The 26,152-nt window shown below is 37.7% G+C and overlaps 1 protein-coding gene across 11 annotated transcripts; it reads right to left on the bottom strand.

The window, feature by feature from the left end:
- Window positions 1-409: 409 nt before the first annotated feature.
- LUBEL (Linear Ubiquitin E3 ligase) lies at window positions 410-23,367 on the bottom strand. 11 transcript variants are annotated; one of them, XM_018518422.1, is made up of 20 exons: window positions 23,338-23,367; window positions 20,551-20,640; window positions 19,913-20,311; window positions 18,533-18,718; window positions 17,907-18,131; window positions 17,280-17,740; window positions 15,464-16,758; window positions 14,076-14,368; window positions 13,858-13,953; window positions 13,513-13,677; window positions 12,760-13,119; window positions 12,490-12,673; window positions 5,810-11,829; window positions 4,696-4,893; window positions 4,154-4,432; window positions 4,008-4,097; window positions 3,770-3,926; window positions 2,740-3,070; window positions 1,915-2,083; window positions 410-454 (listed from the first exon to the last, which is right to left on the bottom strand). In XM_018518422.1, exons 1-20 carry the CDS (start codon window positions 23,341-23,343, stop codon window positions 425-427), a joined length of 11,034 nt encoding a protein of 3,677 aa, XP_018373924.1. In that variant the 5' UTR covers window positions 23,344-23,367; the 3' UTR covers window positions 410-424. The 11 variants fall into 11 exon arrangements, with proteins under 11 accessions (XP_018373924.1, XP_018373923.1, XP_018373927.1 ...); XM_018518421.1 differs by lacking the exon at window positions 1,915-2,083 and adding an exon at window positions 1,680-1,848; XM_018518425.1 differs by having other exon boundaries at window positions 13,513-13,659.
- Between the last annotated feature and the right edge of the window lie 2,785 nt (window positions 23,368-26,152).

Here is a 26,152-nt window from a genome sequence, read left to right as displayed (position 1 = left end):
AACAGTAATATAAAGCAGAAATAAATATTTTCAAACAATTATACAATATAACTCCCATTAACAATTACTTTATTTTATCAAGAAGTAAAGAAACGTTGCTTGTATCGATCCACATCTTCAGTTGTTAACAAGTAGAACATGTAGAGATGAACACTATTTCTTCTCGCTGAATGTTTCCGAATGAGACGTTGAATTAACATATAAATCACGTCACATCGAAAGGTAAACAAGTTTTTGGCATTATAACTAAGTGACGTTCGTATTGCACTACTTCTGTTCCTTTATTTTCGCTGTGGTCCTACGTTATTTTCACTTTGTGGGCTTGTGGTCCATGCAAATAAAATAGATACACTATACAATATACGATTTGTCACTTATGGCTTCGGATACGCGCGTCCGTTTTTTTTTTCGAGATTCTCCGCAGTCACTCCAGTGGAATCTCCTGCTTTACGACCTGCAACATCGGAGGATACTTTATGCACGGCGAAGTTGTAGAATTTTAATGTATTCCCGCAGCACATACCTCGCTCGTATCTTATTTACTTCGATATCCGCATAAAAAAGGCAACTCACACAGGATAGGGAAATCGTTATTTACGCAGTGGGAAGTTGCGAATAGCCGCGCGGATCCACAATATTGGACATTAAATTTTTATTTCGCTTTAAATAGCGCATATAGGCAGCATATCCAATAGAATTTTTTTAATTTTTAGAATAAGAATTATCAAAAATTGACAAATGAATAAAATGTATTAGCTTTATCCATACATTTAAATAATTCTGAATTCGTAATGTATACTTGATCAGATATCGTATTTTATCAGATTACTAATCTGAAATATTTTTATGTAGAACTATGCAAAAATGTAATTGAATTGTTAATGCGATTCATTAATACATTATTTTGAAATTCCGCCTAAAATCTATACATACAGAAAAATAGATCAGTTAACTAGAATTGATATTACGAATTTAAATACCTAACGTTAAGATAAGATTTCGTTAAAACATTTCTTTAACTATATAATTATCTATTATTTTATAATTCCTTTAATTACATATTAATCCATTATTTTATTTTATAATTATCTTCTAATTATGCTTCTATATACATTTGTGATCGACGTTGAATTAATTAATTAAATTCCGAATATAAAACGTCTGCTATAATGCATTTTAATTCCTATTATAAATTATATTTTTCTTTAATTTTTTAATTTCAGCAGACTGACTAAAATGAAATTTTATTCTATAAAAGAATAGAATAGGAAAGAATTTTTTTTAAATATAGAGAACAATTTCGCACATTATATAAATTATAAATTGAATTTCATTTAGAATATATATTCTCGTTGATTCTTCTGTTCATCTATCCTTCATAGTGTGCTCGGAAAGAATTATAAGTGTGAATAATACTGCAAAACATCAGCGATACGAGATACGGTTGTTCGATAGTGGTTTGTGGCGATTTATTCACTTTTATGATTTTGTCGAATTCACTTTACGAATGTCTCGTGCACGCAGGAATTCTACTTTCATGCAACTGCTATGTTAATTCGGTCAGTGGGTCACGGCAGGAGATGCGAGGAGGAACCGAAAGAACTGGAGGAACAGACTGGCAGCAGCGGCGGAGGAGGAAGAGGAGGACCAAGAGGACACGGAGGAATCGTGTTAGTCACCTGAATGCAAGCCTTGAGGTAATCCCGCTCGGACATTTCCTGGTCCTTCGCAGGGGGAACTTTTCCCCGTCGGCGCAACTCTTGCTTGGCGTCGTTCAAGTCAAAGATTGCCACGGGATCCAGCCTGCCCTTGAGCACCAGGCCCGCCAAGTATTCAATGTAGTGCTGCCTGCGGGGGAAAAGTACCCAAGATTTTAGTCAGGCCCACGACATGCGGTTCCCCGCTTGCGTTTACCTTAACCAGATCGTTCCTGTAATGCTCCGGGTCGCGCCCGTACCAGTTCGCGGGCAGTTTCAGCCCGGCGCGTCGCACGCACGTTTCGAGATCATCCACGTTTAGTAAGGGCAGCGGTTCCAGCTGCGTCAAACGGATCTTTCGAACTAGATACTCGACGTAATGAATCCTGAGATACACGGAGGATCTCGTTAGCGATCGACTGGGAGGAGAAATAAGAACGGGATAGGAAAAGGTGGCGGCTTCGCTGCGAGATCTCTCGAAAAAAATGCCTGGAATCGCCGCAAGATTGGGACCAATAAGTATTCCCAATAATATACTCGTGAGTGAGGATGCGTTCAAGAATTCAGACATATACCATTTTCGTCTTTTGTTGTTCATCGAATATTAAACAAGGATAAAATGATACTTCGATGCATCCGAGAAAAGTTTTTAAACGCAACCTGAAATTCTAAAGCCGATCGACGAACACGTCATGGATATCGTATACTATTTAGAATCTTCTCTATCAAGACTCAAAGTTTTGATTTCGAAGAATTACCGAAGTAACTTTAATTGACACGTGAAACTATTTCTATAAATAATTTCTCGGTTATATTTAGGAAAGAAAGAAATACATATTATAATATTTATAATCTTAATTGAATTTTTCTGTCAGAGCTGTTATTAGCAACCTATTATCATTTATAATTGAAATGGATAATGATAAAGTTTTTTAAAACAGATTTCAAAATTTTATCTTTTAGCTTTATACTCTGTCATCTCAATTTTAAATTTTATAAACAAATTTGTAGCGAGTATCGAGTTCACTGTGATGGAGCTTACCTGCACAAACCAGCGTGGCCCTCGACAACATCGGAATTGCATACAGCATCCACGACCCCGGTCGGCGTTTCTTTCTGCAGTTGCACCTTGCATTTGCGTTGTCCGACGGGACCTTCGGTGTCATAATTGATGCCGTTTTCTCTGAGCAACTGCTGCAACTGCGCCGGTTCCTTATCACGAAGGTAGAAGAGGCAGTTGCGTGGATGATGGGCGTGCAGGCCCAGTTTAGCGCAATAAGGGCTGACCGCACATTTTGCTCCCATCATAAAAGCCTTGCCACAACCGCAGCAAAACTCATATTTACACTGGCTGCACGTGAAATGCATGCAACCTATAAAAATTCACGAGCCCTCTTTTTTTCAGCGAGCTTCGAAAAATGTTCCTGTGATATGCATATCGAATAATTTAAAAAAAATATCTCGCCCCATATTTTAAACTCACCCGAGATCGATAAAAAAAAATAACGTGGTATTAAAATGGCCCGCGTATATTAAGATAATATTTGGAATCAACATTCATTAATTCTTCCATTACCATATTGTTTTTATAAAATAAAAGTAATAACTACTACGTATTCTGCAATTTTTATAATAACGGTTTCCTTTTAGAAATATTTAACAAAGAAAGAAGAAACACTTCCAAAAAATATAAATTAAACAATTAGAATGCACTTAAACAATTAAAGTCGAGAATTGAATAATAAAATTTCGTAATAAATAAGATTAAATAAATGTAAATTATCTTTGCAGTAAAGCGTAATATATTATTATCTTCTCAAAACAGTATAAAAACAATAACCATTGCGGAATTTGTATTCTGCAATTTTGTATAGCAATGGTTTTCTTTTAGAAATATTTAATGTCAAAGAAAAAAAAGTGTTACAAAGCAATTTTTTATGAAAGACGCCAATTAAACTTAAATAATTAAAGTCGAGAATTAAATGATAAAATCTCAAAACAATAAAACTAAATAAATATAAAATTATTTTCTTATTATTATCTTTGCAGTAAAGTGTAATAATAATTGTTACCTCCTCGAGACAGCGAATAACGAAACTTGCATTTAGGACAATCGATGCCATTGTCGGCCAAATGTTTGGCTAAACCTGCGGCTTGATTGTCGGGATCATTCTCGTCCTTCCAAGCGGCAAATTTCTCACATGAGATTCCTTCATGTTGTTTTTCCCACTAAAGTAGACATGCAAAAATAAATTATTGCCTTCTTGTTTAATATAAACATTATCAAAATTATAAAAGCTTTATACATACTGGTCTTCGGCAAAAAGCACAAGTGACAGATCGACAATCGGGACAAATTAAGCGTTTGTGATCAGGATCGGCGTAAAATCCACTTGAACACTGGAAAATAATTTTTTTTTTAATAGTGAATTTGAAGATTGCAATTAAATAATTACCTGAATACACCATTTAAAATTTGGATCCTGCATCAAAGTCCGATCTCTGAGTTTTCTCTGAAAGAGCTCATGAATTGGCGGATCCAGCAGGGTCTTCAATTGGATGTCCAAATTGCTGAAATACTCTAGAACTTCATCTTCACTCGCATCCTTGAGATTAGGCTCCTTACAATACGGACAAACGGCATCCGTGATGTTCCTGTCGCTGATCTGAATGGTGAAGTAATTCTTCGCGCATTCGTTGCAGCAGCGATGTACGCATTTTAGCATGGACACTATCTAAGTGAGAAAAATTTACAAGTAGAGTAAGAAGAATTTAAAAAATAACAATACGCTTTCTTGTTGATATCTCTCTTGTCTGATTCTTGATTATTTTAATAAACTAGAATAAAATTTGTAAAGTAAGATTTGCGAAGATGAATAAATCTAGATAGAAATTTAAGAACACAAGAAAGTGACATTTCTTTTTTGAAATTAATTAAGAGGTTTTACTTTTCGCATTCTTTAATTTTTCAGATTCCTCGCGATAACTGGACACTCACTTGACTCATCGCGAAACGACCAGTGCACAGCTCGCACTCCTGCTGCAAGAAGGCTAGCGCGGATTCTATGCTGGAGCATTCTTTCGCGGCCTGGAGTGCTTCGGTGTCCCCGAACTTGAGAGTTAGCAAACTAGCAGCGACCTCGGCCTCATCGTAATTCGCGGCTCGACCCTCTGCCAGGAGACGACGCGCTATTCTCTGCACACGTGACGGACATAAGATTGCTCCGATATCGGCACGTACGCAGTTTCCACATATGGTATAAAAAGGGTATTTTAGCTTCGTCTACAAATCTCGACCTAAAGTGGAAAGCTTGAGATCTATCGTTTATCGATATATAAACATGGACCATTTACAAGTCTGTGCGTGTAATTAGTACAACATAGGCAGCATTTTGGAGATTATGGAGCATATTGTGCAATATTGACATTTTCTTCACATCTAAATTCAATAGATGAATTATGAAGAACAAAATGAAGTATTCTGTTGCTTAAATTAAAATTATTTCGAAAGTAGGAAGTTCACAATTTTCATCATGCAAGAGAAGAGGAAGTAGACCGCACCAACGTCTAAAAACGAGCTCTCTTTCATTTGATAAATATAAGAAATATAAGTCTCAACTAAAACATTAATATTTCGTCTACTACTGAAATAAAACGATTAAATGATATATTTATAATGGATGCTTATGCATATATAGAACACCTTAAATATTTTACATTTAAAATATGGAGAATATCGAACATAATATTGTATATTCAATTTCCTAATTAAATACCATCACACACATTTTAGAAGATATGTAATATTTCTATTCCTTACAGACAATGAATTAGTCACGACATAATACTTACCTTCGCGTTAGCTACGTCTCGTCACAGTTAAATGATTAACCCATTAACGCGCGGTTAAAATTGAGAGAACACCTATTTGTTGCGTTCGATCCCCTTTCCCACCCACTTGGCATTTCGAGCTGTTTGTAGACATTGGCTTGCCAACGATAGAAAAGGCCGGTTCTTGGCGGCTCGAACATTCGCGAGGACTTTTTGGCAACTGACGTTTTCTACAAGGGAGGGAGGGTCGTGTATCACTTTGGCAACTCTCGTCTACTGACCTCCCGCTCCGTTTTGGGAGATCCTTGTCTCTTGCGCCTGATGCTTTCCCTTTCGGTATTCTCTTCGCCCTCGAACCGACGGATGAAACTGGCTACGAGGGAAAATCGTTTCTTGGGCGCTCGAGCCCGATCCACCCCCTTTAATGTATCATCTTTCTCGATTTTGACCTCTTTACTACCCGTACTCGCCCTTCGACCTACTTTTACGCGTTTATCTTGTGACTCGCGACTCGTGACTCTCAGTGTCTTTATCGCATTGGTCTGCATTGTCGACTGATCTCTTTGCTCGATTTCGCTCGCGACTTCAAGCTTTGTCTCATCCTTCTTCAAGTCATTAATTTGTGACTGGATATTTTCTTTAGAATTTGTATCCTGCTTGATATTCGCTGAAGATGCTGTCGCCGAATCTATTACAGCAATGTTAGAATCTGCTTTAAGATTCTGAGAAATTTCTAATGTCTTTTCATTAATTTCTGAGTTTATTTCCGACCGAGGTAATTCTACGATCGTAGTAGCAGTTGGTGCTTTCAAATTATTTTCTTTATCTTTTTGCGTAACCTGAGAATTACTCTCCATTCTGTTTAAAATGATGGCTTCATTGTCATTTATTTCGTTGTGTATAACATCGGTCTCTTTATAAAGCACTTCAACTTGTTGCAAAGTTTCGACTTGTTCATTCATCTCTTCCCCTTCGGACGATAATTCTTCATATACATCTTCCACCGAATCTTCCAATTCACTTGACTTAATCTCCTGTTCATCGACCGAGTCTTCGGACGATGTAGAATCATGATCGTGGCTTTCCGTCTCGTACGAATAAGTGACGGCCTCACTTTCCTCGGATTCGCTTGTGCGTTCTTCTTCAGACTCCGATATTTCAGACCTTATCTCATTTAGCGTTTTCTCCAACAACAACTCCGCGTCCGTGAACTCCTCGACAGAATTGTATTCCGAGTTATGATCAGAAATGTACTTCGCTGTTCCTGTGTCTTCGTCCTCTTCAGAACACTCGGAATCGGAGCTGAAAGCATCCGAGCTTTCCTCGATTGCGTTTTCGACTTCCAATTGTTTGCCAAGATCCGCGGACGGATCGTTATGCGTCGAGTTCGACGCTTGTGAATTCTCGTTTAATTTCGATTCTATTGACTTAACTTTCGGAGGTTCTTCGGTTTCTTCATTTTCCACAGTACTTTCTTTAGCATGAGTCTCTTCCAAGATTTGCTTGTCTTTCACATTTTCTGTAATTTCAATCGCTCTATCATTAGATTTAATTTGATTTCTCTTCAGTTTGTTAGAATTCTTAGAATCAATTTTCTGCATGGTTGACGAGTTCAATACATTAGCTTTTTCCGGAATTTTTAAAGATAATTTCGAAATTGCTGGCAACATTATTGGCAATTTAGTTGATGCGCTCTTCAATAAAGACGTGTCATTTAAATTTATTTTAGAAGAGTTTGATGAGGCACTATCTGTTAATTGCGTGATTTTTCGTCGCATTAGAATGGGTATTTTTGACGGTAAAAACGATTTAGATTTTGAATTACATTTTTCCATTTTTATTAAAACTTTATCGTCGTTCGAAATTTTAATTTTGTGATTTATCTTCTTTATTGCTTGATTTTCAAAAGTTTCCGGTTTTATATTTTTTGAGCCTCCTGGATTTTTATTTTGAATATCTTTAATAATTTTATTTTTAGGATATTCCGGCGTTCTCTTTTTAAAATTTTCCAATTTATTTCCATTATATTTTTTAACAATAGGTACTTTAGTTTGCGGTTCGAGATTGATCGCGTTATTGACTATCGATATTTTTTCTAAATCGGACATAAAAACCTTTTTATTATCATTTACTTTAATATTTCCCGCAATTTTTTGCACGCTATTTAGTGATTGTTTAACAGTTTTATCTGGTTCTTTTGCAACTAATTTATTTTTATTGTCTGCCTTATTGTTCGCGATATACGTGGGCTTTAAGAGTTCTTTAATTCGCGATTCATTGGACTGCATTGCTCGATTCGACCTTTTAGTAATCTCACTAGCCGTTGCTTTCGCTTTTGTGATGGTCGTACTGTACGGACTTGCGCTTTTCCGTGCTAAATTTTTTCTCGGTACGCTTGCTGATTTTTTTACTATCTTAACGGGCGATTTTCTTCGAACGATCTTTTTAAGAGGCGATCTCGACCTACGACTCACGACGGATTTCGCGATCACGCTTTTACGAGATTGATTTACTTGTTCTGTATCTTTTTCTATCAAACTTTCATTATTCGATAATTTTGATGGCTCAACCTGTTCGTTAGATGCTATGATTGAAATTTCATTTCCGGACGAATCGACATTTTTCGCATTTTCCATTGTATCAACACCTTCGATCTGACCCGTTTCGCGTTCAACGATATTTGCGATATTTTTTATCGGTGCACAATCATTTACCGTTGTTACTGGTGATTCTGAGACCTTTATTTCAAAAGTGTCAGGTATTCCGGGCGTCGCGTCGTTGACATTTGCTATAATAGAATCCGAGAAGGAGTCTTCGTTGACTGTTGAAGCGATATTTCTCTCCTCAGTCGGTGTTGTAAAGAATATATTGAAATTTTTAAGCGCATGTAAGATATTTCTTGTCGTTGAATTTGACATTTTTATGTCTTGTCTCTTGTCATCGTGAGATTGAGAAACTTCGTCTCTGAGATGAAGTTCTTCGTCGCGATTTATGGGATGCGAAATACTTTTTTTCGATTCTAAGGAAAGAACATATTCGACAGATAATCGAGGAGACGTATTATCTGGTATGTCGTTATTACTATTTGATAATTCATTTAATTGACTATGTACATTTTCATCGGGAAGTTTATTACTACTTGCAACAGAGCTGTTATCAATAGAGTTTGGAATTTCAGGAATAGATACTGTTTTACTATTCTCTGGAATTTTAATGTCTTTTGAAGTTTTGAGGTCACTAAAGCTGTTTGATATTTCAAGATACGAAATATTTTTAGGGTAAGTATTGACATCAAGATTATTTTTTGATAAAGAGGGTAATATTTTTGTATATGTTATGTGATTATGTGGAAGTGTAATTGTTTCTTGATTCTTTGTCGAATTAAATAATTGATCTTGATTTATAATATCCTGTGAATCTATTAAAGATTGAACATCTGAGGTCTGTTTAATCATTAAATTGTCAGATTTTTCCAAAACAAATGTAATTTCCTTTTCTTGATTACATAGATTATTTAAATTCATTTCCATGGCGGCGTGCGAGTGTGTTAATGGTGGTACGATACTTTCAATGGTTCGCGATTGAGTAATGGATAAATTATTGGTCGTATTTTGCTCAACAGGCACGTTTTCTTTCAACGTAGTTCCATTTTTATCGTCGCTCGCGGGAGTGTGATATGTGACCGAAATTGTCTGTTCTACTTTTTCCGAAACGTGCACCGCATTTTTCGAAACGATCGGCTTTGTATCATTTTTATCATGACGCAATGTCGTTCCTTGATTATCGAATATTTCGACGAGCGGTAATTTAATGTCGAGAGAATGATCAGAAGATGAATTTACTTTTGCGAGAGATAAAGTCGACGAGATTGATGAAGCTAATGTTGAAACATGCGCATGAGATGAATCGTTTAATTGTCGCTCGTCCAATTTGTTAATATCCTGTTTATTTGCCATATTAGTCACGTTCATTACTTCATGTGAAACAGTCGAATGATCAGCGTTAGAATTATGAACGATCGATTCTTCTGGTGAAACATTTATTTCCGTTATTGATTGAGAAGCAGATTTTCCCACGTTAAAATTATTTATAGAAGCTAATGAACTTTTGTCTCGTAACAAGTTATTTTTTAGGAGTGAATCAATGTCCGTATTATCAATGAGAAGTTTTTCATGAGTTGTTTTTTTGGAAGAGCTTTCTGCTTCCTTTGATGACGATGATGCATCAGTCGAGCAATTATCGGATGTAAGCTCGAGAGATCTTTGAACGCCAGATTGATCATGCGTTGAAGATATTATTAACGGTTGCACGTAAAAACTCGATAATTCACCTGAATGCATTTCCTCGGCTGATCTTGCCTTCGACACGGTTTCGTCTCCGACAGATTCTCCTTGATTATTATTTCTTGCAGACACGTCGACTATCTCTAAAGAATTCTTACGTGGATATATTTCCTCGGCGACGTCCGTTTGTGACGCTTCAGCTATTTCTATATTTGATGTTACCGCCTCGTTCATGACCCAAGATTCTTCACGAGTGTCTTTGTCCATTACATCCACCGAATCGGAAAACGTCAGATCCGTTGCAATGTTAGTTTGCGAAATGTTAGACTCGTCCGTGTCTGTACCTACCGATCTGACATCCTGATGTTGTTGCTTAATGTCTGGAACGCTCGACCGAGACTTCACCATCCGAGATTCCGGAACCTTAGATCTTGCGATTTCCTTATCGATAATCTTGTTGCTTTTCAATTTTTCGGAACTATTCTCCAAATGTTTACCTTCTTGACCTTTTCCCGAAAGCGACTGCGATCCAGTTTTGTTTTCAAGCACGGCTGCGGAACCGGGCTTCTGCTCAACATCAATTTTTGAAGGAACATCTGTTATCGTTGACTTCTGAAGAGCGTTAATGTTCGTCCTGTCAGTGATTTCGGCCTCAGACACGTCAACTTTATGGTCATCAATTTTCATGCTGTGTAAGGTATTTAACTGGTTCATAAGTTGCACATCGGAAGTTACGTTGACATCACCTTTCCCGGGCGACAGCATTTGCATCGCTGTTATGAACGGCGTCAAAAACTGTTCCGGCAGTGATTTCACGGCAGACAGCAGAGCTTCCACCGTTACGTTATGCGGCTCGTCGTTCTGCGTGGGGATTTCCTTTATAACACGCTGATCAAATTGCTCCCGTGCGGAAAGATCCCTTTCGGATGCGCTCGCGTGTACTTTCTCCGTCACGTTCGCCGTATCCGCGATTGAGGATTCGTCCCGCGATGCATGCGGCAATATATCGGCTCGTTGGGGAACACTCGAATTTGAGAAAGAGGTACGAAGTGCTCCGCTCAATTCTACAGACTTCCCAACTTCGACGAGTGACTCGCTGTTCCCCATCACGGTGCTCTGTCTTGCTATATCAGAGGGTAATTCAGGACCACTCAAAGTTTCCTGGCGCGTAGAAGAGGACTGACCCGGTTCCGTATTATTCGTTGTGTCAAGCGCAGGAGTTCTATGTGATGAGGATACTTCAACTCCGGCGTTATTTGGTAATAATCTTTCCTGTTCTTCTGGTAAATTCGTAACTTCCGTCGCCACTGCAGTTTCATCGATCGATGTAGTCGAGGTGTCAGCACGCGTTTCTCTCGTCTCTTCGTACAACCGCGAGGTTTGTTTCACTTCATCGTTCTTCTGACCATCAAATTTTAGCAGATTGGATTCAGTAATTTGCACAACACTTTTGTCGGGATCAATCGTCGATGATTCTCCGATTGAATCAGCGTTATCAATTTTCGAGGAGTATTCAAGCGTGTGTGAGGAGTCCATTGCACTTGTCTTCGCGAGATCATCGAGTGTGGATGCGGGAATTTCTGTGGACAACGCGGCATCTACTTGGTCCAAGCCTTCTGTTGGTTTCGTAGTGTTCAACGAGTACTTTGAGTCATCCCGCGAATCTACGGTCGTCTGTTCTTGCCGCGTGATCGTAAGATTGCTTGGCTCCGCTACGTCGAGCGCTTGTACGGCCCTTGGGACCAGATTTGCATCGATTAGAACAGTGGGCTCATCAGAGTAGTCGTACAGATTATCAGACTTATTATTACCCAATTTATTCGGGGGATCTTTCTCGTGTCGCCAGTTATCGGTCAGTTCTCTGAGGGCTGCCAGTTGCTTTTGAAAGTCGGCCTGCAACGCCACGAAATGATCAACAATTGGTGACATTACCTGCTTCTGCGCTTCCGTATCGGACACATTCGAAACTTGTTCCGTGGAACCAACCCCCGTCCCACCACCGACCGCACCCGCTGCGTCTGCAGCAAAAAGAAAAATCAGCGCATATCGATGATCTTTATTTCTTCCTCGAATATTAAGCCCTTGTGACTCTTTTATAAATGTGCCGGTACAAATAAAATAAATACAAATTTAGAATAGAGTGCTAATAAGTCTAGCGCAAACGATAAAATGTGCTAGATAGTTACATTTGATAAAATAATATTAAGAAGGATTAATCTTATTAGCCCTCAAACGTGAGTCAAGACGAGTCGAGCTAAACTCTTATTAATCCTATTTTAATTTTGTTATTTCAATTTCAAGAGTCTTTATTCTTGTTCGTTTAAAATATTTAATCTTTCACTTTTAATTTTCTAAGATTATATATATTTTTCTATTGCATATAGGGAAATATAAGTCGTTCTAATAGTAAATTGTAGTACATTATAAGTAATATTGATTAGTAAAATTTCATATTTCAGATTGCATATAAAGCAAAATGGAAAGAATAGACATCTATATACTTTTAAAATCTATACAATATTAAATAATAAAAGAATATATAAAAATGATGCTTACTACAAAATAATATTATATAATATTTTTAAATATTAAATATTAAATATTAAATATTTAAATATTGAAACATTGGAAAATACTATAAAATTATCATAATTGGCGTACATCAAACATTCACTGACCTTCGTGCGGTGCAGCCTCCTCGTTTTCCACCCCGACCGGAGGACCCCAGATCCTCATTAAAAAGGGTTTGAGCTGATTCTTCTGCAACTCAAGCAGAGTAGCATCTTCGATACCAGCGTTATTATCGAGAGCTCTGATAACGTCAGTGAGCGCAAAATTTCCCTTTGCCATGATCTGTTCGCACTGCCAATCGAAAGGACGACAAATTAATGATAATCAAAGTAATCTCATCAAAGATTTTAAATATTTAAATTTTTCCTCGCACGTACTTTCTGCTGCCTGTGTTGAATAGCTATCGCAACTGCATTCCACATGTCGCCCTTGACTGATCGTAGGGCCTCTTTCGCCTCGGCCGGTGAGAGCACACCGATGCTATTCTGCTTCAATTCTTTGCCCTGCGCGGTCACTAAAACCTGCACAGTCTCCACCAGATGCGGCCACTGCGTCTGAAGCCACTCGATAGGATTCGGTGCGCCTTGCGCCAAAGCGACTTGAACGTCGTCGGTCGTGAATCCCTGCTTCTCGGCTTCCCGTAGGAGCTCTACTATCTCCAATCCTTGGCGGGTCAACGTGGAGACTGTTTGACTTGTACTGGAACCTGCTTCCGTGTATCTTGATTGGCTGGGTTCCTGAAACCAATAAAAGCACATTGCCATCAATGATTGTCTCATCAAAAATTGGTAAAAGCATGAGATTGCAGAGCCAGTGGACGATGTTACTTGATATGGGAATAGTCACAATTGTGATGGGTTCCACTGTCATAGATTATCTTTAATATGCTCTGTTAAAGCGCGTGTTTAATATACCAGAAGTAGCAGCAGCTGTAAATGTATTACGCAAATAAGCATAATAAATAATAAATATACATAAGCGATCTATTAAGCGGTTGGAGGATGCTAAAAAAATTAAAATATCATCCTGCCTACGCTCACACCGAGGCTAATTATCGCAGCGGTTAGATTGAGGATGACGAGGTGTACAACGAAAAATTCGTCAGGCTTGAGTTCGTAAGCGAGTTTTACCCTGGAACGATAATAAAGATGGGACGAGTCGGTGGAGTTTCTTCTGGTCCGCTCTCTGCTTCGGTGATCGATTATCAACTGCTGAAGATACTGTTCCTGCAACGCTCGCGGATACAAATCGGGACTATTTACGAATCCGGCTTGTTCCTGAAACAAATGCTTCGTCTTGTTCCTTTATTAGAACGCACAAAGACCGTGATCGATCACGTATCAACGCGAAAGATGCAAAACATCTTATTTCTTACTAAAAAAATATTTTATCGATGATTTTTTGATCGTAGAGTTTCTGATTGTTTTTATTTGATATTTAATTATGTTTTAATTTATTCGCAAATTTTCGCTCACCTCACCATCGCTATCATCGTAATATGAGTAACTCTTTGACGTTGCTGTCGACGCGGATCTTCTGAGAGTCCCTTTTGCAGGGAGATAGTCGTAAGTCTAAAATATTTTAATGCAAAATTTATTTTCATTTAATTTTATGTTTAAGTAATATTTTCGTCCATATTTGTTCGTAGAATATGTCACAAACATAAATAATATCTCACTCAAACAATTCTTACTTGGGTCGAGATGCTCTGCGGTGGAGGAGATGTTCCCGTAGATACCGAATGGCTCTTCAAAAGTTTCCCTCGAATCTTTTCCTCATCTGACATCGTGTTCGTATTGTCTGCCTTCGAAGTATTCGCAACCGAAGATGTTAACACCGAGGATGATGCTTCTGAGGACAAATTCCCATCGACTGGCGATGTCGTGTTTGTCGATTTCAACGACGCCTCTTTTGCTTGCGAAGCTACAGCTGTGATCGTAGTTTCAGAGTTCTCTACGAGAGAATCATTGTCTGGAGCAATCGCTTCTGAAAATCATAAATTTGCCCCATGATTCAGTGTGATTGTGAATTATTTTACGCTATAGTTAAATTATATGTTTATGGAGATATAAAATCGATTGATATCGCGTTTCCAATAGGATATTTTTGTGTATCATATCATTTTCAAGGTCAACCCAAAATATACATTTATAACATTTTTATCATTTTTACAAACGAAAAGAAAAAATAAAATCGAGAAACAAATAAGTACTGCTGGAAAATTTTGGTATATAGATAAGCTAAAAATATTGGTATTATATTGCTCGTATATATACATGACTTTTTTCTATTAATTACTAATTCCTTAATTAAAAAATCTGTTAATTTGCCAATCTATTAGGTTTGTACCGCCACAAATAAACATATTGTGTATCTAAAATGTATTTGTAATTATCACAATTAATATTAGTATTATATACTAGTAATATAATAATGTATTAATATTTGATATCAATAAACTGATATGCAAAATCGATTTTGACGGATGATTTTAAAAGAAATAAATTTTAACAAAACTTTACTGCAGTATAATTTCTTTCAGTTTATAATGAATAAATCTTTTGCCGTTGACGCGTTTTTAGCGTCGTCTAGCCAAATGCTTTGGCAGTGATTTCCATCGATGGTCTATCCCGGAATAAAGGAACATATGCCAAATGCACGCTCGTGCTTGAATCCGTCGCATCGCTTGAATGAATAATATAACGCCTCAGACATGAACAGAAGATGGCCGAATTTCAAATACGACTATGCATTTGGTGCCGTTGGTAGCGTTGTACGAAAAACAGTTTCCATGTCTCTTTATTATTCATCCAAGGGAATACATCGAAGGTGAAGAACAACCAGTTGTACGGCTAGTGACTGCCGCTTTACGTAAAAATAAAAAAAGAGAGATAAAAAGAGAGAGAGAGAGAGAGAGAGAAAGAGAAAAAGAAAGAGAGACGTGTACAAATGTAATCCGGGTCATCCGCATTTCTGGACAGGAATACGCGGGTGGGCATCACATAGAATGGAAGCGTCACGCGTGACGTCACTTGGACAACTTGGTACCGAAGGAAAAGCTGATTTTACGCTTCGGTCTACCTTTATTCTTAACGGATCCGCTGTCGCCGCTCTCTTCGCTGTTGGAGATCTTCTTGGTCCGCTTCTCGGGATCGTGATTGGGATCGCCGACGTTATTTGATATCTCATTTTTCGGTGCTCGCGGCTCAATCGGCTCGATCACGGGGTCATCGTTCAAGATGCTTGGTGGCAAAGCGCTACTCTTCGTTTTGCAGCAAACCACGCAGACGCGATCGTTGATCTTGTTGATGAAGGTGCAATGCTCGCAAGCCCATTCCTCTTTAGGAATTTCCATCGCGACTGTTTCATCGGACGCGATTTTCTTGGATGATGCACTTGTACTTCCGACTGTGTCTCTCTTTTCTATCTTTGGTTCCTTCTGAGATTGAGACGTTCGCGTTTGCTGCTGTTTCGTCTCAGTACTGTTCTGTCTCTTCTGTTGAGCTTCGGCAGTTCGTATCAAATCCTTCGACTGACGGTCTTTATCAATCGATCGCTGACGATCTGTAACTTGAAGATTACCTATTGTTTCAGGTAAAGCTGAATCTTCCTTGTCCCTCTCCTTTCTTATCGGTATTTCTTTAGAGGGCGTTTTTCTGACACTTTGATTGTCGGATTCAAAAGAAGATTTTCCGGAACTTCGTTTGTTGGAAGTTTGGTCTAAATTATCAAAAGTATCCTTTTGCCGGAACGACTCTCTTTTCGTGAGGAGTTCGCGCTCTCGCGAGATATCACGCCTTTGTTGCTCTTTTCTTATTAAATGTGATTCAACTTCGTCCTTATTCGCGTGATCCGAGTGTCCTCCTTGAGAAGACTGTCTTTCCAGAAGACGCGTTCTTTCTCTAGGTGTTCTTTTTGGCGAAGCTACTTCTCGAGAAGGCGTCTTCTTAATCTGACGATCGCTGTCAAAGGACGATCTACGAGAATCGCGATGAGAAGATCGTTCCAGATCATCCAACATTATGTCCCTTCGAAGGGATGACGCCCTTTTCAAAGCGTTCTCCACCCTCTCGAAATGATCGTCAGATGAGCTCGTAACTCGTGCTCGGTTCGGCGTATTAACTTTTCGATCAGAGGACTCGTCGTCGGTACTTCGCCTTCGGCGATCGCGATAAGTTCCATTCTGAACGCGATCCAGTCGAGGATCCATCTTGGAAACCGAACGATCATCGTGATCGTAACGTCGTCCAGAAGAGATAGTGTTGCTCTTTTGAAATTCATCATAGCTTTTCGAGGATGTCGAGTATCGTTTACTGGACGGACTTTCGGACCATTGGTCCTCGGCATTCATCACTTTCTCCTCGGTCATTAATCTTCTAAAAAATCAATCATTGACGTGTAAATATGATCGCGAATGAAATATACATATTTAAATATTGACAAAATTAAATTTATATTTCACAAAAATTAAAATTCTATAAAATTATTTGTTGTTCCAAAAAAGATAGATTGATACTCGTACATTCTTACATTTAAAACCGTCTCAAATATAGTTTTAAGATGTCATAAATTAATTACAGAATTGTCTATTAGCTTCTCAAAATATTAATTAAGATGATTTTGTAATAAAAACCGATTATAGTATAAATATTAACTGTTAATTTTTGAAATAAAAAATGATAAAATATTATCAAAACGGTTACAATGATCGAATATAGTTAATTAAAAGTTAATATGTTTATATAGCATATATATTTATTCACAAAATTTTGTGAAAATGTTTCCTAAATATCAATTATATTAACAAGGCTAATTTTTATAATATTGATTTAAACATCCAAAATTTTAAATTATCGAGAAAAATTATTTTCATCTATTATATAATTTTCCCACTTACTCTCGTCGACCTCTGGACACGAGACTTCTAGTATCTTCGTCGTGATAGCTTCGTTGTCGTATACTTCTGGGAACGCTGCCGCGTCTACTTCTGGATCCACGGGAAAGTCTATCGTCTATATCGGACTCGTCGGAGTTCTCAGAACTCGCATCCGATGGTGACCCGGGCGACCTCTTCGATCGCGATCTTGAAGCATAAGACTTCCTGGATTTCAGACTAGGAGATGGAGACGCTGGTCTCGATCTTCTAGACTTAACGCTTCTGACTGGACTGTGCCCTCTAGAAAGAGATCCCGGATAATGCGAAGGTAGCATTTGTGTTGACGGATAGCCCATGGGATATCCCCACATGCTTGGATGATGTAGGCTCAGATTGGAACCTCCCATCGACACATCCCAGGAGTTAACCGGTGGGTACCACATCGGCATGCCGCCGGGTCCGAGATGTGCCATTGATTGGGCCTGAAATAATTTTATCTATCACGAATCTTTTTGCGGGAGTCAGATTTTTAGTCTAATCTTCTTTTTGAACGTTTGGAAGATAAATGAAGACTAAAAATCTAATAACAGTCAGATTGATAATTAATGAAATATATTTGATATTTGTTTAAAAACACATTCAAAATACCTGATGCATTCCTGAATTCCACATATGAGCAGCGGTCAAGTCGCAAACGCTGGCTGATTGTATCATAGTTCTCGGTGGCGGCGGAGGCGGAAGTGGCGGTGCCGGTTTTGGACTGCCTACGCTGAGTGGTCTTCCGCTTAAAGTGTCCCTCGTATCAGCGGATGGGTGTCGTCGCCTATTCGCATCTTGAGCCCTCATTACCTCTTGGTATTTTCTGTATCTCTCCTACAAATTTATAATTATTCCAGTTTATTTCAGTTTTTAAAATAAAGAATAAAGTTGTCAAAAATTCAACAAATGGACTTATTACAATGATAAAATAGTAGCAAAAAAATATATCAAACTTATCAGAAATAAAGATGATTTTACGAATACATAATTTATCTTAATAAAAAAAAGTAAGTCAACTTCGAGATTTAATAAATAATTAAATTTATAAATACTTATTATTTTATCTTGTCCATTTAATGAAATGCAATTAAAAACTATAATTTTGAGAGTTCCTTTATCTATTTAATATATTTCATAATCTTAGATATCTCTCAGAGTCTAATTCTGTTAAAATAAGGCCATTTAAAACAAGGCCTTTAATAAATAATTTTGTATGATATTATAACTCGTCTTACCTGTAGAGTAGTCATTTTGTCTGTTCCTGAAGCATCATTGGAAGACGTGTTTAAAGTATTCGTAGATTTTGACACTCTCGCGCTCGAGTCCAGCGATGGTTTTGCATTGGAAAAATTGCGCTTCAAGCTCCCCACCTTGTCGAGCAAAGAAAGTTGCGCAGATCCTTTGATTAGCGCTGATTTAGCCTAATTGTAAGCGCGAAATTTTAACTTAATTACATATTGTGGATGTAAGGAGAGAACAACACTCGGAATATGTCGTCGAGAATTGTAGATGTTCGTTTGTAAAACTGTATTGATGTTGGTATTGAAAAAAAAGTTTAAATAATAATGATTGTGGCGAATATATTAAAGCCCTCCTATGAAACATTCTTCTAAAAAAATAAAATAGATTTGAAAAAAGAACAAATAAATAAATAAATATGCAAAATGGCTCATTTCTAGACATCAATGTGCGTCGAGAATATTAAAAACAAAACTCTTAAAAATAATAACATGTCATCAAAAAAATTATCTGTGTCACTTCTCTGAGTGTGGCAGATTTAAACAGCTGGATGGATAGTCCTATGCTGAAAAGAAGGCGGAATACACCGAGTATAAAAATAAGTCATGGTGGTACCCGTAACGGTATGGTACGGGATCGCTACGGATGCCGATAGAGAAAATTATAATCGTGTGCGAGAATGATCGTGTTCACCGTGTTCACCGTAGCCTGCCATATTCACCACTCCATAGAGATCGTTCGCGGTAAAAACGATTCGATTACACGATACGACAAATGCCCAGCATTACGAAGGCGCCGACGCGCTACGTTCGTCATTTCCGCGTCATTACATCAGCAACAGAACTGGAAGAGAGAACGGGTTCAGTGAATACGGCATCAGTGTCTTGCGGTAACATGGTGTATTAAAAAGCAACGACAATATGTACAATAAAATCTAAACGTTAAATAGAATTTGGATGTAGAACAATATCAACGATCATTTAAAGCTCGCAAGGGCAGTAACACTTAAGAACACCTCGGTGTGATGTTTCAAGCTACATCATTTTAATCAACAACGTCGAAAGAGAGTCAGTATTCAACGATTCGATTCCGTGAGCACTCGGCGCGACGGAGACGAGGTCGGATTTGGCGATAAACAGCTCTCGGAGTTAGTCACTGATCCAATCTTGCACGAACGTCGTCAAGAAATAGACACTTGATCGCGAAAATTCATTGGTCGTACAGTCGCAACCTGATCTCCATCGAGCTCGAGTGATCCCGAAGCGATTCTTGGACGCATAGACGCTGGGGAACATCGAAGACGATCGACGATTGACGTCGGTGCCTGGAAGAAGATTCACAAGTAGTCGGGAGTTTCAGGCCAGGACGCAGCCTACCTGAGAGGTCTTGCGATTCCTCCGCGGTGGTGGCACTGGTGGAGGATTCAACAGGTTCTCCCCCTTCGGTGGGAGTGGCGGTTTGCTTCTGCTTGCGTTGGCGGTTAGGATCCTTCTACGGACGTGGCCCTTCCGCTTCGGATGCTTGTGGTTCATGTCGTCGCAGGCCTCGCAGAAGTTCTCGTTGCACGTGTCGCAACGCGCGAACACGTTATCAGTGCCGCACAGGGCGCACTTACCAGCATTCGATTGGGGCATCGAGGGTTTCTGGGCTTGCGGTCGGGTCGGAAACTCGATGATCTCGTAGTCGGGGTCTCCACAGTCCCCGGAGAGCGACGGTGGCGGGATTTTCGGAGGCGTCGGGAGCCGACGATGTTGCTGCTCTGCTTGCTGCTGCGCCTTTTTTTTATCGAAGAAATGTATTCACTTTTGAGATCAATATTATGTAGCGATATATAAACAGATTAATGCTACTCTCTGAAACTTTTAGAGTAAGATACCAAAAACTTTAGAGAGTAAGATTAAATAAAATATATTATAAAATTAATCAATTATTTTGACAAATATATATAAGCACCTTTTTATTTTCTGTAAGAGTTATAAAATTAAAAATTAAAATTAAAAGAAAAGAAACCTACCATGACCCAATGGGGCATGGATCTTGCCATTCGCAACTTGGTGGATGGATTCGATATGGCCATTGGTCGCCATTTTTCAGCTCCCGGGTTCTATGTAATAACAATAGAACGTTATTATTTTCCTTTTTAAGAATCATAATTATTTGTTTCAGAAACACGTAAGAGGCATTGGTGCATCTCCGTCATGCTTATTATTCAAATGTTGCACTAATAACGATCTCATGAAATTCTATTTAGAATTGTAAAATTGTTTTATATATAAGATACGTATATGTGTGTGTGTGTGTGTATTATATACAATAAAATTATTATAGTTACAGTTAAGTTAAATAAAGGTACATCTAGCAGTGGTAATCATATTCAGCGCGGAAACAACGCTTCGTTAAACCAAAGTATCAAAAGTCTAAGCAACTTCGAAGAGCTGGCAGTTTCCAACTGCCATAACTTGTGCCAAGTGTGAATTGATGTCATCGCACCTTGGGTTTACGAGTCCGAAACCTAAATAATTTCAGCGTCGTATAATCGAGACTGTACAAGTGGGTTTCGTCGCGGGAAAGCGTGACGTCAGAACGATGCTCCACCGCCGGAAGCTGGACCGTCCGGATCTATTTTTGCGATCGAGAAAAAGCGTGTTCCGCGTCTAGAAATAAAGTTGAGCCGCGTTGCGCGCGACATTTTTTCATGACGTGGGTGACACCGACGATAATATTTTTCTTCCTATGCGAAATATCGAACGTAATTGAATTTTATTTCGAGATATTTTAGATCACAGCTTTAGACGGAGAACGTATATAATTGATGAAAGAGCGGATGAAACGTAATTGATGAAAGACCTAAATAAATATCTGACATATCCAGAAATTCCTGACATACCTTGTTTATCTGTTATTACAGATCACTAGTTCTCTGTCCACTCGTCTTATTATCCTTTTATTGGATCGCAGTAGCTTGTCGATTAATTGAAGATATCCGTATGACGTTAACAAGACTACGGAAATAAACGTAGCCGCGCAGTGAAAAGCTTTCGCTCGAGAGCCGCGACGAGACGAGAATTAGTTTCTTGAATTAGATTCGATCTCTCGTATCTTTAGAACATTCACTCTTCTGTTCTTCTTGTAGCAAGAACTTTTTTCTATTTTTGTTTCTATTTTACACGACAAGAAAATCCGCAACAAAACCATGAAAATATATACGGAAATTATAATTTATAATTTTCTAATTAAGACTTTATGGCAACATTAGAGTGTCGAAAGAGAGAAACGACTTAATTTATTTAATGAAATTAAATGATATGCAGCATGTATTATTTATTCAATTTATTTATTGTTAAATCTTTTTTTTATATCTCTTTTATCTAAGTATTTCATCTCAAAACGTGACAGGATAAAAGAAAGAACCCAAAATGTAAATCGAGCGCAAAACTATTTCTTGTTGAGATTGCATACGACTGTGCAAGCTGGAAATCATCCAACTTCTAGTTTATCCCGGAGAATTTCTGTTCGCGAACTTCTTTCACGCGCAGACACGTCGCGCATTTTATTCATGTTTGGAGTTTAGATGGCTTAGTTGCTAGACCACCAGATGCAATCTTAAGATCCGTTTATGCTTTCGTCACACTTCCAGCAACGATGCGCGATATTGTATAATTACAGAATAATTAGACAATGGTTAGCGAGAGACGCAATCCAGAAAGGGGGATCTCGAACCGGAAGTAACTGTTACAGTACGAGTATAGAGTTACAAGTTACAGATAACATGCACGCGCTAATTCGCAAGTCTAACTTTCCGCATAGCAGTAGTGTGAGAAATGGGTCCTGCTTTATCTTTCGTTACGTTATTCCAATAGTCGCTGGTACCCGCATAGGATAGGTGCCTACGCGAACACGATGCTACGAGACTAGCAAATTGCGAAGTAACGACGTGAATTTTAGACGCCATGCAATAAATAATTATCTCGAGATGTGAATTTTCGTTTTCTCTAATTAAATCGAGACATTAGCAGTTGAAATTTGAAGAATCTCAAATTTAAGAGTCTCTTCTTTGTTCCCATAAAAACATTTACGTAAAAATCTGTTGAATATTTATTATATATTATCATAATTAAAAATCGCGCTTAACAATCAAATTTCTAATTATATTTTTGTTTACGTGTCTTTAGGAATAAAATTATTTATGCTTTTTAAAAACAAATAAGAATAATATTAATATACTGCTGCCTTTTAACTCTTTTCGCGATTGCGTCAAAGATGTTTTCTGTTCAATTCTCAAAAGATGTAAAGTAATTTGACTCATCTCTTAAATTAGAAAATGAGCACTATTGAGTTGATACTGCTATCGACATTGTGTCCTAAGAACGAAGTTAAATGTACGCGCTGTGCGCACTCCAAGTCGATGCACCATGCGAGCTCCGATTTAGACAATCCGTATCCACGACAGCCGACCTATCGTAACGTTACAGACCGTTTTGTGAATCATGTCGACAAAGCACTGAGATCTTGGGCCAACAATTGGCCAACAATGGTATTCTATTAACGGTGTTTTGTTCAGAACATTCATTATTGAAAAAAATCATTCTTTGCGATACGATTTTACATTTTTAATCATCCAAAATGTAAAATTATGTTGTATCTTCAGTTTATTATCCTCGCAAACGGTGTGTCATTTTTCCTTTTTTTAAATAAGAGAAGGACAAATGGCATCAGCGCTGTACTGAATATCGTTACGGAAGTCCAAGAGGCGGAAGATGCACCGGGGGTTGCACTCGATGGAACGAATATCGACACTCACGTTCATGTGGGACACCTCGCCGGGGTTGACTTTTCCTCCGTTGCATCGCCACCGAAATCTATTTCTGTAACATCGTGTCTGCTGGACCGTTGCCACCGTTCCTCCTTGGTCTCCCCGTTTGCGTAAATATATCGCGATGCTCGCTATGTGCGTGCAGCTTAGATGTTAGAACTGGTATCGCTTTAGGAACTACAACTACGTCCGTTTTGTTCCGAGCGAAAACAATAGCTATTCTTTTCTTCAGTTCTTCGGACAAGCGAATATTTGGATGAAGTATTTGCAGCACTTCTTGGTTTCCCATATCTCAAGTATTAATTCGAATTAAAATTAGGGAAATTTTTTAAGAATCAATTTTTTAAATAATAACAATAATGTAAGGAAATGCCTATTTGAGCTAACACAAAATATTCGTGTGTAATAATACGTATATTAAAATTTTAAATACAGACGTTTCAATCCTAGCACTAAGTCCTCTTCAATGTAAAAATGTTAATAGCCATCCATAGAAACAGAAAATAATGTTTTTAAATTTTTAATATACCTATGTATTATTACACACGAATATCTTGTGTTGGATCACATAGGCATTTCCTTACATTATCATTGTTGTTTCGAGTTTATCTGTGAAGCCTTATATTGTTTTTTAAATGAAGTTATTATGTCAGAAATTAAAAAAATTTTATCAGAAAAAAATAAAACTTATATATAGCTATATCTATCTTGCTTCAGATAATGGCTATTCTCTTTTTGAATAGGCAGACGCTCGATATGAAATATTTGTGTACTCTCTAAAACTTTTAGGGTGAACTGTCTAAACTTTAAAGAGTAAAATCTCACTTTTGAAGATTGAAATTTGAACTACTCTTTTTCAAGATTGGTTCAATTTTCACTCTTTAAAATGAAAGATCCACTTTAAAAAATATACAGAGAGCAGTTTTTCTTAATTCTTAATATTTTATAGTATAGGTTCGTTTATATCTCTCTGCACTCCATTTATACGAACAAGTTCATATTTAATATTAATAGAACAAAGAATTAATGAACCTCTTTTATCCGAACCATACGAATATCAGAACTGTCTCGTCTGACATGTTCGGTTATAAATGGAGTTCTACTTTATTATATTTTTTATTATTAAAATCCGAATTAAAAATTCAGAGAAGTTTTAAGATTAATTTTTATAAATAACATTTTTATCTTTAAAAAATTATTTAAAAAACTTTGCAGGAAAAGAAAAAAGAAATTTAAGCTAAGTCTGTCTCGCTTCGAGCAAAAATAATGGTCGCTCTTTCTTTACTTCTCTAAATAAACAATATAAAGTGTTCGTAGCACTATTCTTGATTTCCAATCCTACATATTTCAAACAGAAATTAACATTAAAAATAAGCTTCCTTAAGAATGAGATTAAAGTTATCTTAAAAATTAAAAAAGTAGAAAGGAAGAAACTTGCTGATGTGTAACATCAAGAAATCTGCAATTATGTTAATCGCGCGGAATATATTAACGGAATGCCAACGTGACATTAGTCGAAGTTGACCGGTCGCAGTTGACTTATGTTCAATCCGTAAATTTACACGGTAAATTTGTTGGCACACCCTGCTATCGCCATGGACATTTACATTTGACGTGAGATTGTCATTACGCAAGTGGGTACCTATTATTTGCATATTACATTCCAATAAGACGATAAGATACAATTCCACTGACTCTATTAAGCTGCATGATTCTTAATTGACACTCTACTTTGTATTGCTACTGCTTATTATCCTTTAGCCTTACGAGGCATGTGCACGGAAATGAGCTCAATGCACTGAAACGTTAGAATTAAATAGAGTATAACTGAGCGCATAAACTTCTGGTAACGGTCGGGCAATATGTAATCTGTTGTTGCCATTATTGCATCATTGCTTCTCTCTCTCTCTCTTCTCTTTTAGCAAATCGCTTCCCACGTACGCGACATTCACGCGCCCATGTGGGCGCGCACACGCACTTTTACCCGCGCCGATCTTGTACTTTCTGCCTAGAAATGGTGACTCCGAGAAAGCGAGTGATATAAGAAACACTTTTAATGTATGACATTCGATGCAAAACAGCGACCTTTACAAAAATTCACGATCCATAAGTTCAGTTGCGTTAATAAACTCGCTCTATCCACAATTCTATTAGCAGCTTCATTATCTATATACGTAACCGGTCCTTGTAGCTATATATTTGTTGCAACATCTGTCGGATCGTCGTGCTAAGTCACTACATTAAGTCATTACACGTGCAGTTGTGGCATAATTATGAGATAACGTACAGCAAATAAATTATACAGTTATTCTTAGTATATTATAATATCATTTGCATGAAACTATAAGCGATATACTTTTTATATGTTTTAACATATTCTTATCTATAATTAGAAGATCCTTTATCATCGCGGCTGCTTTCAATGTTGATATGATCAGAAATCATAATAAACTTTATGGACTACTAATTCTTCCGGAACTCCTTCAGAGAGAAACGATGCAATTATTATATTAATTAATTAAATAAAATTCTTCGAGCAGATAATGGTCTTCTAGGTACAAGATCTTGACGCATAAAAATTTTTATTTCTATTTTTTTAAAGAGAAAAAAAAGGAAAAGAATGTATTCTGAGCACATCTGGTCGTAGTATATCATCGTAAATGATGGTCTCAGGTCCTCGCCAGGTGAGTGCACACGGGAGAGTGACCGTTACGCAGGTAGGACGCAGGTTGGTTCTTCAACTGTAGCGCCACCTGAACCGATCCATCGTTGGTGCCTCAAAATGGCCGTTCCTCTCACCTCA

This window comes from Trachymyrmex cornetzi, unplaced genomic scaffold (assembly GCF_001594075.2).
Source record: "Trachymyrmex cornetzi isolate Tcor2-1 unplaced genomic scaffold, Tcor1.1 scaffold75, whole genome shotgun sequence".
Classification (NCBI taxonomy): domain Eukaryota; kingdom Metazoa; phylum Arthropoda; class Insecta; order Hymenoptera; family Formicidae; genus Trachymyrmex; species Trachymyrmex cornetzi.
The sequence above is the reverse complement of the archived record's forward strand: the minus strand, read 5'-3'. Positions and strand labels throughout refer to the sequence as shown.

Coding starts and splice junctions, on each gene's coding strand:
- LUBEL (XM_018518417.1), bottom strand. Junction 14,369..15,463: donor CGGATCCGTTAAGAATAAAG/GTAGACCGAAGC, acceptor TATGATTTTCAG/AAGCGATTGCTCCAGACAAT. Junction 3,071..3,769: donor TTATTCGCTGTCTCGAGGAG/GTAACAATTATT, acceptor GAATTTTTATAG/GTTGCATGCATTTCACGTGC.